The 13,841-nt window shown below is 34.3% G+C and overlaps 1 protein-coding gene across 9 annotated transcripts in view; it reads right to left on the reverse strand.

Annotated features, from left to right (window-relative positions):
• Nucleotides 1-13,841, reverse strand: part of PDCD10 (programmed cell death 10) — a 41,552-nt gene that overhangs the window by 12,925 nt on the left and 14,786 nt on the right. For all 9 annotated transcript variants that reach the window (XM_005669964.3, XM_021068277.1, XM_013982176.2 and 6 more), the window contains 2 exon segments: nt 12,074-12,284; nt 3,912-3,965 (listed from right to left, as the gene is read on the reverse strand). In XM_005669964.3, the coding sequence (XP_005670021.1) occupies nt 3,912-3,965; nt 12,074-12,169 (150 nt within the window). In that variant the 5' untranslated portion in view covers nt 12,170-12,284.

Raw genomic sequence — 13,841 nt, forward strand, 5'->3', positions numbered from 1 at the left:
CTTATATTTAACCTCTGCCACTTCAATTCCATTTTGGCATCACTGCAGATCCAGCTTTCTTCTGCTCCTATTGCTCTTTCTATTATAACACCTTGTTTCTAATTAGATTTCAAGTACCAAAAATCAAAAGGTTGTGGAATGAAATGAGAAAAGAAAATCTACACATTTATATCAATCTTGGGATCATTTTAACTGCTGTCAAATACAATATGGGAAAATAATTTTGATAGATGATTAATAAAAATAAAGTGTGTCCTACTGAATTCTTTTATAACATGGTTTGATTTTTCTTTCCATGAATGTTTAATATAGACTCTATTAATAAATAAGTGTTGCCTTTAAAAGAACAGCTGTAAAAACATGGCTTAAGATGGTGTCAACATTACTAATTCAGCAAATTGCCACAAAACTACATATAGCACACTATTTACATAAGCCAGTATTTGGTAACAGTGGTTTATCTCTCCTAAGTATTAAATCTACCAGTATAATGAATTATCTTGGGAAGCAGGGAAGCATTCTCCATGTGCTTCCCAGAGAACGCCAACAGAAAAATGTCTCTTTGATTAAGTTATAATAAAGTACTGAAAGAATTAAATGCTGAAAGCCTGAGAACCAAGTTTTTAATACCGAATTCGTCCAGAACCTCAAAATCCCAAAGATGGAACACTTTAAAAAATCTCACAGGGGTTCCTAACTTTCTCAGTTCACAGTGTTCTTAGTGCCAAAAGAAATATCTAACAGTGCTGTGTATTAAGTAAAGTTCTAGTACTTATATTCTAACAACTTAGTAGGCTTAAAAAATATATAAACTGAAAGGAAAACATCTTATTTCATTATTAAATAACCAGAATTCCTTATTAATGAGATGTGTGCATTGGTTGCGCACTGCACAACTTCTCAAAGGTTGAAATTAGACTGGACCCCTCTACCCTCATTTCCTGTTGTACACTGATTTTCTTGTCATACACTTGCTCTCTATTAAAAATAATGTCAGAAGTCCAGCTCCAAAGAAATAGCATTGCTTAAAGAAACGTAGCCCAATCTAATATGTTGAAACTGCAAACTATCTCAAGCTAGTAGCTGATACAGCATGAACCTGATGTTAAGTATCAATGTGTTCCTTCAAATTTTTAAACTATCTCATGACACCCCTCCAAGTTTGCCGTGGGGTACCAGGGTGCCTTGGCACATACTTTTGGAAGTAGTATTTAGCATCTTCTGGTTGAAGTCTTAATTAAGCCTTTTTTTTTTATTTTAAAAGTCCTAAATTAAACCAGTAACTCTAGTTGACAAAACAAATATAACTACCCTTGAATCGGAGACTTATTTATACCTCCAAGTTCTCCCTCAAAAACAACCTTAAACTCTGTGAACATCCAATTCAACTTTTATGAAGAATTGAACAGTGAGAGAAAACTATCTCCAAGGGAGGGCAGTAACATCCACTCTTGTGGGTCAAGGATTCTTAACACTGTGAGAACCTCCTGGAGAGGAAAAGAGTAGGTCAAGGAGGACTGCTATTCTTCAATAGCAGAACAGACAGCATAAAATATAATACTTATCATCATCATCATCATCATCATCATCATCATCAGGCTGTGCCTGCATCACATGAAGGTTCCTGGGCCAGGTATCAAACCCAAGCCACTGTAGTGACAACTCCAGATCCTTAACTTGCTGTACCACAAGAGAACTCCTAGTATTATTTTATCTTGGGAAATATTACTTTAACTTTTTTTCCAAAAAACAAAAATAGATATTAAAACTTTATAAACATCACTGCTGTGTGGACCAAGAACTGGAAATATCTATAAATATAAATATTTATAGATATCGATATCTATAAATATGAATATAAATATGGATATTATATGGCTGGTCAAGGTTTTTAAAATCTTTTTCAAGTACGTTATAGTTAAAAAATCATAAAAATCTTTGTATTTTTAACATATGTCCTCCTTTAAAATCATTTGAAACTTGACAAATTAAATATAGTAATTAAGAATAAATTAGTGCAAAACTAATGGTTTCCTCCAAATAATTTCCACTCCCCCCAATTAAGAATCAGTGCTGTGGATAAAATTTATCCATGTGTTAAACCAGATCTGTAAGAAAAATCTTCATGAAATTCATTATTTTATCTCTTTTATGAATGTCATTGAGTATACCATGTTCTACTACAGAGGGTTCTCTTTATGAGGATACACAGAAGAAATTTCTTTCTGTTCTTGACATCAGAAAAGCCAGAAAACTGACTTCTGCCTAAATGATATTACCCTGTGCAACAGATCACTTTTCCTTCTTTTCTCTGACCACAAAGATGCTTAAAAAAGTCTCCATTATGCCTCCCCAATGACCAAATATACCATTCCAAATCAGATAGGTAATGCAAAGACAGAAAAAAATAAAAGTTAAAAACACTAATGATGCTGTTGCTCCACTGATTCTTTTCCCTAACCCAATGATTTGGCAGGGTGTATTTTAATGAAATTAATATGTACGTGTACACAGGCACTGCGTTTTAGAGTACTAATAAACAAATCAAAATAGCTCTAATCCAACACACACAATGTAATTTCTTGTGGTGAAACAAGACAGATGTCGAATGATATTATTTATGCTATCAGTTAGGAGTAGTATTAATAAGCTAATTTTGCTATAAAAAGAAATCAAACTGGATGGATTTATAGTTTCAGCTCCAATGAAACTCAGCTATAAATTTGTTTTGGATTTAAAACATTAAAATCTTTTACATGAGGAGTTCCTGTCTTGTGGCTCAGCAGAAACAAATCTGACTAGCATCCATGAGGATGCAGGTTTGATACCTGGCCTCCTCAGTAGGTTAAGGATCCGTTAAGGATCCAGCGTTGCCATGAGCTATGATGTAGGTCACAGATGGGGTTGGATCCCAAGTTGCTGTGGCTGTGGTATACGCCAGTGGCTAGAGGTCTGATTCCACCCCTAGCCTGGGAACCTCCATATGCCACGGGTGCAGCCCTAAAAAGATTAAAAAATGTACACATGCTCACATAAAATATAAGTTTTTTAGCTATTAATGGGAGCAAACACACAGAAAGTATATAAAAACAAAAACTTGGAGCATCCTGGTATGCATTTAGGATGGTATGGATCAAGTTTTATACAAAAGAGTGCACCCAATGTGTAGAGCAGGGCTATCCAATAAAAACATAATGCAAGAAACAATTACAAGCCTATATAATTTTAAACTTTCTGGTAGCCACATTAAAAAAGATGTCAACACAAAACTATTTTAACAGTACATCCCAAATATTATAATTTCAACATTTAACCAACATAATACTTATTACTAAGTTATTTACATTCTTTTTGGGGGGTACTCATCTTCAAAATCTAGTGCACATTTTATACCTGGAGTTTAACTCAATTAGAACATTTCAGGTCTAGAGACAATAAAAAAATTCATTCTAGTTGAAGCAGCTCTATAGTCTCAAAGTACCCTTAAATCTGATGTACATAATAGGTCTTATTTTCCCACTCAAAACCACTTTTATACTTACATTCAATTGTTAAATATGAGAAAAATCTTTGGGCTATAATTTTACAAAGGTTTTATAATTTTACAAAGATTTTTAGTAAGTCAAATAAAAAAGAATTCAAAAATATATACTCTAAAGATAAAGAGAGAACTTTCTGAAGAAGTCAGTTTCAAAAGCCCAAAGTGATGAAAAGCTGAATGCTAAGGAAACAGCACCTGCCCCAGCTTACTTTGTGGAAATGTTTTAAGCTTTAAAGAGTATACTAAAACAGGCACAAGGTGACTGAAAAGGTTTTCACTAAATAAATAAATAACCTGGCAATTAACACACAGTATTTAGAGTTATACATAACATACACTTAATTATCACAATAAATTATCTTTGCCTTACCTTAATGAAAGCTGCTCTCAGTGTCTGAGCTGCAGACAGATTTACTCGCTCTAGCTGCAATAAAAATTTTAAATCATTACTAATACCATTTTTTTTGGGAAAAAGCACATCTCTGATATTCCATTCTATAGTAATCCACTGATACACCAATCATTCAATTTACAAAAATACTTGGTAATGATTTTGAATCACCATAATTCTTCAAATAGACAGACTATGTAAAATTTTCATTAAAAACCATGAAAAATTGAAGTATGTATATCAGTCCTTTATTTATTCCTTTTTTTAAAAAAAAGACGCTCTACCTTAAAGACAGCTTTCTTTTTTTTTTTTTTTTTTTTCTTTTTAGGGTCGCACCTGCAGCATGTGGGAGTTCCCAGGTTAGGGGCTGAATTTATGCTGCAGCTGCTGACCTATGCCATAGCCACAGCAATATGGGATCTGAGCCATGTCTGTGACCTATGCCACAGTTCAAGGCAACGCCAGATCCCTGACCCACTGAACAAGGCCAAGGACCAAACCAGTGTCCTCATGGATACTAGTCGAATTCATTTCTGCTGCGCCACAATGGGAACCCCCAAGATGGATTTATTTTAAGATAAGCACAAAACACAAAATAATATAATCCCCTACAGAAATACTAAACATATTTACTTAAATTTTTGAAAACAGAGAGTTCAAGATTATTTGATCTGTTGCAAATACAGGGCAAACTATGTGTGTACTGAATGTAAAATGACCAACACAAAGATATCTATTTCTAAGAATCTTTGTATTTACTATCCTACTTTTTAATTCCCTTTCAATCCCCTCAGTCACAAATTAAACTGAGATTAGTCTTTTTTATTAATTAGCAAATAATATTGATAAAAGCTTTGATATTCATCTGGATTTCAGAGATGCTATATCTGTCCTGCCCTATTTCCCCCACCCCCCTTTGGCCCTGTTTAAAAAAATAGTTAATAAAATCCTGAAATAAAAGTTCAATCTAAATTCTTTTAATTTTTATATCAAATGTGTAAGGTTTGTAATTCTGAAAGATAAATGTCCTTATTAGACACTATATAATCTGCTCTTCAGTGAGCTAAAGAAGGCATACAATTTTGTAAAAATAACTCCATTTGTTGAAGAGTTAACTGCCAGGCTTAAAATAACTAGCTTTAGTTTGTTCCTAAGAATTAGACCAGTTAACTCAATAAAACTCAAAGTTTATATTTTTAATTTGGGACAATAGTAAATGTTCAAAAGAATAAATGTTCAAAAATATTATAACCTTTGTAGATTTTTATTCCAGTAAACCATTTCTACAAAAATCTTATAACATCACATTAAGCAGTAAATACATCTTTCAATCTCTTAAGACAATGAAAATATAAGTTTTCCTTTATAAATAACATACACACACATGCACACATCTAATGAATCTCCAACAATTTAAATCAATTTATTTTCTCAACAAGACAGAAATGCAAAGAAACTTATCTCCATACGAGTTATTCACCTTAAGCTAAAAGCAAAAAAAACCTGTGCAGATAAATAATTTGTCTCCAAAAATAAACAATGGACCATTTAATTTAGCATTTAACTTGGCTTCTACAAATTTTGTAAAATCTAATGTTTTTTTAGCAGGTAAAAGGGAAGACACAAGTGGACCCAAGGTGGGCAAATTAGTGAAGAAGCAACCAAATAAGGAATTTATAGAATTAATGAAAGTCTACTTGCAAAATCTGAAACTTTCTTTTTCTACCTAATTCATTTAATTATAATGAATCCCACCGAAGATGAAAAAAACAGTACAGCTCTATTTTCAATGTTTCAAGTGCTTGTTGTGAAAGGGAGGCAAAGGTAGACAGACAGGATGAATGTTTCCTCCCTGATAGGAACCCATTTCCTTGTTGGGGTTTACACCACACACTGACCTCTTTCGACAAGTCAAAGGTCTGAGTCAGATGTGTGCCTTCAAGTATCAGCATTATTAACTCACTCTGTACTGCCTGACTGGTATGTGAAAGGGTCAAGGCAAGTAGAAGAGGTACAAAAGGTCATGGAAGAACTATAAAATTAGCCAAGATAGACATCAACATCTCTAGATCTCTAGGTTAAGTTTATATACAGGTACCTCAGGGAAGAAAGGGGAAGGTCAGACTTCACTGTCTAAGTCAAATCTGTGAGCTGTGAAGCACCTGACGAGAATGCTGCTGGGAGTCATTCTGGGATGCATTATTTACCCACACAGCTTGAAATAAACCCACCAGGCCTTTGTTACTTATATGATATCTGCATTGCCCAGGAAGCACTAGGCATATAAGGTGCATATGTATTTTTTGAATGAAACTTAATCTTTCACCTATAAATTTATCTAAATTGTTCTTGAATCTATTTATAATTTTAGCCTAATATTTAGGTAGCAAGCTATGTTTAGACCTTCCCTATTAAAAAGTGCTGCTATTTTAGGTTGTTTACATGTGATAGGTGATTTTATAATAAAATCATGTTCATCTTATCTGTACCCTGCATAACAGTATCAGGTTCTGGTAACATCCTGTTAAAAGCTATCATTTACTAAGCACATATTATGGACTTTATATAATCAAGAGTGTTTTTATAGAGGGTATCTCTAATCCTCATAATAATAAATCTGATAGCTATCATCTCCATTTGACAGAGGAAGAAACTCAGTTTCCATAAATTTACCCAAAATTAAATAGCTAATTAAGTACAGAGAAAGGATTCATACCAGATCTGTCTGGCTCCAAAACTCATACTCAATCCACCCACCAATGCTATCTGGTCTCCCTGTACTCACCCTTTCCAGACTGCAGTCTACCCTATCACTGAATCACTTCAACTACTGAAGGACCAACAAAGTCCTGAGTTTCCACCATGTAAGAGAAGTCAGTGTGAGAGATACAAAAGAAACAGACTCTAGTCCTGGAACCCCAAAAGAGTAAGTAAGTAGCTATGTGTAAATAGATAGTATCACTGTTGGCTAAAGTATAAAGCCTGAAGATGAGATCTGAACTGGTTTGTAAAGAGGGGACTTCTTAAAATCACCTTCCTTGACAGCTCTCCCACTTAAGTGTTTCTTCAGGGCTGGTTAAACATGGGGGCGTAATGACTTTACATCAGTTTGGAACAGATAATAGTATCCACTTTGTTTCCAATACTTTTACTGAGTCCAGTATTTTTCTAGCTTTTGGGATAAGAGTCTTTGGTTAGGGTATGTTTAAAAAGCCAATGCAATCATTTTTCAGTGGTACTTAATAGTGCATATACCATATTTTGAGTAGAAAGAAGGGAGAACATATGACACTCTGCGTTAATGGATACCAGGACATGGAGACATTCCTGGGCCTCAGTCATGTAGACTTCCACATCCTCGATAAGATAAGAGTGATAAAGAAAAAAAAAGATAAAGGAAAAAAAAAAAAAAAAAAGGGAAGGAGTTCCCATTGTGACTCAGTGGGAATGAACCCGACTAGTATCCATGTGGACATGGGTTCAATTCCTAGCCTCACTCTTTGGGTTAAGGATCTGGCATTGCCATGAGCTGTGGTGTAGGGTGCAGATGAGACTCGGATCTGGTGTTGCTGTGGCTGTGGTATAGGCTGGCAGCTATAGTTCCAATGCGACCCCTGGCCTGGGAACTTCCACATGCTACATTTCCATGTGCAGCCCTAAAAAGACCAAAAAAAAGAAGAAAATAAGAGTGAGAGAAAAGGGCACCTAACATCTCATCTTCCCTAAAAGAGAAGGAAGTGCAATTGGAGGGAAACCACAGGCTGGGTGAGTTTAATATCAAGGTCTCACCCCAACCTCACGTTCTGCCTACTCTCAGTTGTGTGAGGTCCTCCTGAAACTTAACTCTTCATAGCTTTTGAGAGCACATACTGTTAACTGACTGCAAACTTGTCAAATTTAACTTTTTGGGTCATTTATAAAAATATTTTAAAAGCTTACAGGAGTTTCCGTCATGGCACAGTGGAAATAAATCTGACTAGGAACAATGAGGTTGCGGGTTTGATCCCTGGCCCTGCTTAGTGGGTTAGGGATCCGGTGTTGCTAAGAGGTGTGGTGTAGGTCACAGATGTGGCTCGGATCTGGTGTTGCTGTGACTGTGGCGTAGGCCAGCAGCAATAGCTCCAATTAGACCCGTAGCTGGGAACTTCCATATGCTGTGGGTGCAGCCCTAAAAAGACAAAAGACAAAAATAAATAAATAAATAAAAGCTTATACATAATCTGGATTCTACAGAGTGCTCATTTATTATACTGCTCCCTTCAGAAATACCAGTTCATTACTACACTTTATTTTCTAGTATCGAGCCAATTTCTTAAATCCACAATTAAAAAATACATATCCATTTAACTCTTGTGGTTGCTCAAGTTTTAAAGTCTTGAATAAAATCTTTTACAAGTTTTTTTAGGTCGAAATAATTAGGTTAGTTGGTTCCAAATTATCTATAAATCCTGCTTCCTTAAAATTAGGCATGTTTCCCTGAGGCTGATATCCCTCTCCCTTCCTCCCACCCTGCCGGTCATCCCCACAGAGATTACTGATCATATTCTTTAAAAGGAATTAAACTGAGTTAATAGTAAAAAGAATAAAAACTTTACATACACCTATGATTCAAATGACATAACTCTGGAAAAAAAAAAAAAAAAGCCAGAAGAACATCAGTAGATGGAATAAGAGGAGGCCACCCATTAACCTTTGTGAGGCCACAGACAAGGCAAAATACAATCATCTATTTTGTACATCTTAAGTCCAATCTTAAGTCTGAAAAGAATCAGTCCTGGGGTTGCCAAGTTGTCTGGCAAAAAGATAAGCAGAATCACCTAACTAACATAAAGTACTTCATTAAAATATTGTCTATATATGTGTAAAACATATGTGTGATAAAAAAATATATGTGTGATGACAATTTTGTCAGAAAATTATGTGGAAGAATTCTTAATAATAACAGCAAATACTTACTAGGTGCCTGGTACTATTCTAAGCACTACAATACATCAACTCTTATTTCAGAGTTGTGAGAAGTAAAATACTGTTTATCCTCATTTTGCAGATAAGGAAACTAAGACAAGATTATATAGTATATTAAGTGCCAGAGAAGTAATTCAAATGCCAAATATTAATTATGATGATCTCTGGATGGTAGGACTGCAAGTAAAGCCCATTCCTTCTCTGTGGAGAAGTATGTTTACTATGCTCAAAATATGAGGTCTGGTTTTTTTCAATAGGAAAAATTATATTTATATTTCACCATCAAAAAATTTCTTTAAAAAGACACAGAAAAAAGAAGATACATGGTATGTCTTTTTCTGGAATGAAGAACTGAACCATACATCTTTCCTCTTTCATACATAAAGAATCAGCAAAAAATAATACAGTATATGAGAACCTGGTCTGAGACTTGGCATGAGGTTTCTATAAACTCATTATCCCATAATGCAACCAGGAGACCTATTTCACAGTACATTTACAACACATGCAATATACTTGGACTCTGAACTCTACAGCAGCTGATTAAACAAGAAGCTTACTCCTTCTCAGCTGTCTTGGCATAGCTTCATTAAGTTTAGCAAGCATCTAGCTCTCAGAATGCCATAAATAACTTTCCCCTGTGAGCTGGAGTAACAGTACTAAAATTTCCCCAGGTGTAAGGATGTCCTACTATCTAAAAATCTGTTCTGCAAAATGACTTCTAGATTACCATTGTTACTACTGTGGATGTAATGTTAAGGTGAGAATGCATAAGCTTTTTAACTCTTATAATACAATGTGGACAAAATTTAGTCAATTATCTAGCTTCAGAGTAAAACTTCATCCCTACTGTGATGCTATATTCTGTAAGATTAATTTGACATCTGTTTTATCTTTAAATCTGCAAAGCACAGAAAAATAGAGCCAAACTAAACTCTAATTTTTCCATGACTAGATTTATAGAAAAATCCATGTTTCAACTATAGTTAAATATTAACATTTAACTGATGAGGTATCTTATTTAAGATGTTACATTAATATGCTGGGAATGTTGAGAACAATGCTAATATTTTATTTAAAAAAGAAAAAGCTTGATTACCATGACCTTAGATCAGTAATTCAGTTTGATTAGACCCTGACAGTTTGACATGGTAACTCTCAGTTAGCCACATCCAGCCATTTCATTTTCAAATTTCACTTCTAATATTTAGTTCTTGAAGCATCTATGAGTCACTCTGGCAATGTTTTAATTACGCACACATTAACCTACATACATTTTCAGATCTCAGATTTCTGGGTTTTATTAGTTCATTCACAGCCATTTCTTTTTCTTTCCAATTAATTTTCTTTACACATGAATAAATTAGAAAAGGCATGTCTGTATTAATCCCAACAATTTACCAGACTCCCATATCCTACATAAATGTTTTCCAAAGTCAAGATTCAAATAAAATCATTCTATTCTATGTAGGGAAAGGTCACTCAAATTGTTAGAAAAAAAAGCTTTTCTCATTCCTCTTTCATTAACCAGAGGACTAAACTGAAGTTTTGTGATGTAAACTGCCTTCCCTGCAAGTAAAGACTCAAAATACCAGATAAATATAGAAAATGTCCCCAAACGACTAGGTCCAATAGTCAACAGTTAGCTATATAGACATGAAAAAAGATGGAGGACCTCTGGGTAGAAATGTCATAATGGTTCTTGAAGTAACTGAGAAGTTCAAATACTAAGTGTCAAGACTGGTTAGTCACCTACCCTTCAGGGACTGTCCCCTTACCTCATGCCTGGTACGAGGATAATTAAATTGTTAATAATTTGTTTGGTTAAGAATCTGTGTTGACTACAGCTCTTAAGAAGTATGCTGACTTTTTATTTTCCATATCTCCAGACCCTAGAACACTTGACAAATAAATGGTTGGCATTTAATGAATATTTACTGAACAGCACTGAAGCACTTGCTTCCAACAATAAATGCAATCTTGCAATGACTGGGTAAAGTGGTAAAACAAAATGGTAGAATTAATTACTGGAGTGTTGGTTATAGCTGCCAGAGATGGGTATAACCAGCCCTAGAAGAGTGCCTCCAATGCTACCATGGTAGCAGGATAACAGGGACAGGTTTTTCAAAAGATGCCTCCTTGCTTCCTCTTTAGTAAACTTCTAAATTTCCCAACTTCCCAGTTAGGTGTGGTCATAAATCTAAGTTCTTGCCAATGAGATGTAAATGGAAGTCTTGTGTAGGACTTTCAAAAATGTTACTTTAAGGAAGCAGAATCAGCTGGAAGTGACACATCACCTCCTGTTCTTTTTTTTTTTTGCCCCTTCCAGACAACTCAGGACAAGATGGATGGAACTTCAGCATCCATCCTACATGCTGAACTGACCTTGACAATGGAAGATAAGTACTAAGATGTTGAAACAGAAGACAGGAACCTGAGTTTCTGATGATACTGACTCATAATAAATGCTAGTCCTGGACCACTTACCTCCAGAATTTTTTACATACAGAAATAAATTTTAAAGAAAAATAATTTCACATATAAGGACCTCAGTTCATTATTAAAAGGAGAGAAGTAATTATCTCTAAGGAACTTCCAGTTCTTAAAATTCTCTACATACCTTAGCATATTAGTATTAACTTAAAAGAAAAACCTAAAATGCACTGGCAATATTAAGTCCTAGAAAATTGCTTAAATAAAAAAGCAACTAAAATTTCTTTAGATACAAAGCAATGGTATCTTCCTTTTATCAGTAAAATTATGTTTTGTCACTACCGACTACAACTCATTAGGACATTTTTGTGCCTGCTCTTATGGCTGCCTAAAATGTGTTAAACCCCAACATTCAATTCAGTGGGCCCCTAAGATAGGTCTCACCTGCTATGTAACAGACTTTTTATTTTTAACGTCATAGCATTTATCATAAATCTTCATGTATATAATTACTTGTAATCTTTTGTTCAATGTCTCTACTACTTTAGTGAAACTTCCAGAAGGGGGAGCAACACATCAGTGTTCTTCCCTCATTGTTTTATGTTCAGCCTGGCACAATGCCTAACACATAGATGAAGCCCATTTATATAAGTATTTGTTATATAAGCAAACAAACAAATGAATAAGTGAAGTGGGCATTAAGGAATTACAGAGATCAAATCAAAAAACATTTACCCCCTTACCTCATTAAACACAGGATACATGACTGCATAGAGAGGCATAGAAACCATGGAAGTGGTCTCAGCTTCATTCTTCATCTCTTCCATTGTCATCCTCATTCAAAAGCCAACTACAGTAGAAAAAGCAGTGCTAAAATGCAGAGGAATCTTCATTCACTGCAGTCTTTCTTCTCTTTATTGTGATAAAAGAATACTGCACAAAACATATACTGTCCTGGATAAAGGAGAAGAAAGAACAGAGATTTACTATATTAGAATTAAGAATTTAAAAAAATAAGATGCTGAACATTTGCATTAAAATTATTTTCCAAATTGTTTATTGATTCTGTCACCTAAAAAACAACAAAAACATAAGAAGCATCAAAGATTTAAGGTAAATTTTTAAACTGAGAAAATCCTACCAAAATGTGATCTATTTGGGGAAAATTTTTTACTTAATTTTATTAATTAATTTATCGAATATCATTTAAATTTGACAGTGGCATTTTTTTGAATCTTTGTCCAAATCTGACACAAATACAAAGAAGAAAAATCCACAGGCACTGGCAGTTTGGAAATAAAATATCAAGGATTCAACAACATAAGTGAAATTTTGCCTTGAGGAGTTTAGGAAATAAGTTGCTTTTTAAGGGAAAGTAACCATATCCAATTCCTTTGCTAGGCTGAAAAATGAGCCTAATTACAAAGTGAAAGAGTAATAATAGTAACATACCTATATACTAAATGATATATATCAATATATGTTAAAAAACCATCAATTTTGAATAATTTCTATCATTTGCAAAGCATTTTCAGATTATAAAACATTTTTCATATGCTTTTTGTCCTCCCAATAACTTACCTTACAGTAACTGTCATTCTAATTTTACAGATGAAAAAACTGATTTAGAAATGATAAATCACTTGCCCAAGGTCACACATGCAGAGGCTTAAGACTTGATTCCATTAGTATGAATCCAAGTTTGATACTCCCAAATCAGAAAACAAAGTCTGAAGTTAAAGTCAAGAACCTCATCTCATCTACCCAAGAAAATACCCAGAAGTTATTCATTCACTGAACAAATGTATGTATGTTTAACATCTGCTACATGCAAGATGCAGCAGAGGTATAAAGATATGGTCCTAATCAAAATTATCTGAGCCAGATTGTGGAAGACCTAAATAGTTTGAAGGATTACAATCAAAGGTCAGTATTCATAGCTTCAAAAACGCCAATAACCTGTCCCACGTGAGAACTGCTCACTATTCTCCCATATCCCTACCAGTGAAGGGGAATTCAACACCTACTCTGAAACAATTAAGGCCTATTTCTGATAGTTCTAAACATGGAAAGTTTTTTCCTGTTTCTAGCTTAAATCTGCTCTCTGACAAAACCAAATAAATAAATAAATAAAAGGAAGAAAAGACCAATTCCTAAATTTTATTTGCTAGGACAAGAGAAAATCATTACCTAATGAGACTGCTGATATTTAAGCAGACTGCCTGGATCACGGCATTAAGGAGAGAATGGAGGAACAGAAGGTGAAGACAGAGAAAACTTAAGAGACCTAGTATACTTATATAAAAGATCAATAGGACCTGAATAATAAGCAAGAGGAAGAAGGTAAATATCAATGGTGGTCCTGATCTTCCTCTTTGACTTCCTGTAAATATGCTTTTCCACTTAGAAATAAACTATAGATACATTTCTGAATAAACTTGGAATAAAGAAGAGGGGCTGAAATGCTGTGATAGTAGTCAAAATTAAAATGATGGATACTATGAGGACGCA

The sequence above is a fragment of the Sus scrofa genome, chromosome 13, assembly GCF_000003025.6.
Source record: "Sus scrofa isolate TJ Tabasco breed Duroc chromosome 13, Sscrofa11.1, whole genome shotgun sequence".
Classification (NCBI taxonomy): Eukaryota; Metazoa; Chordata; class Mammalia; order Artiodactyla; family Suidae; genus Sus; species Sus scrofa.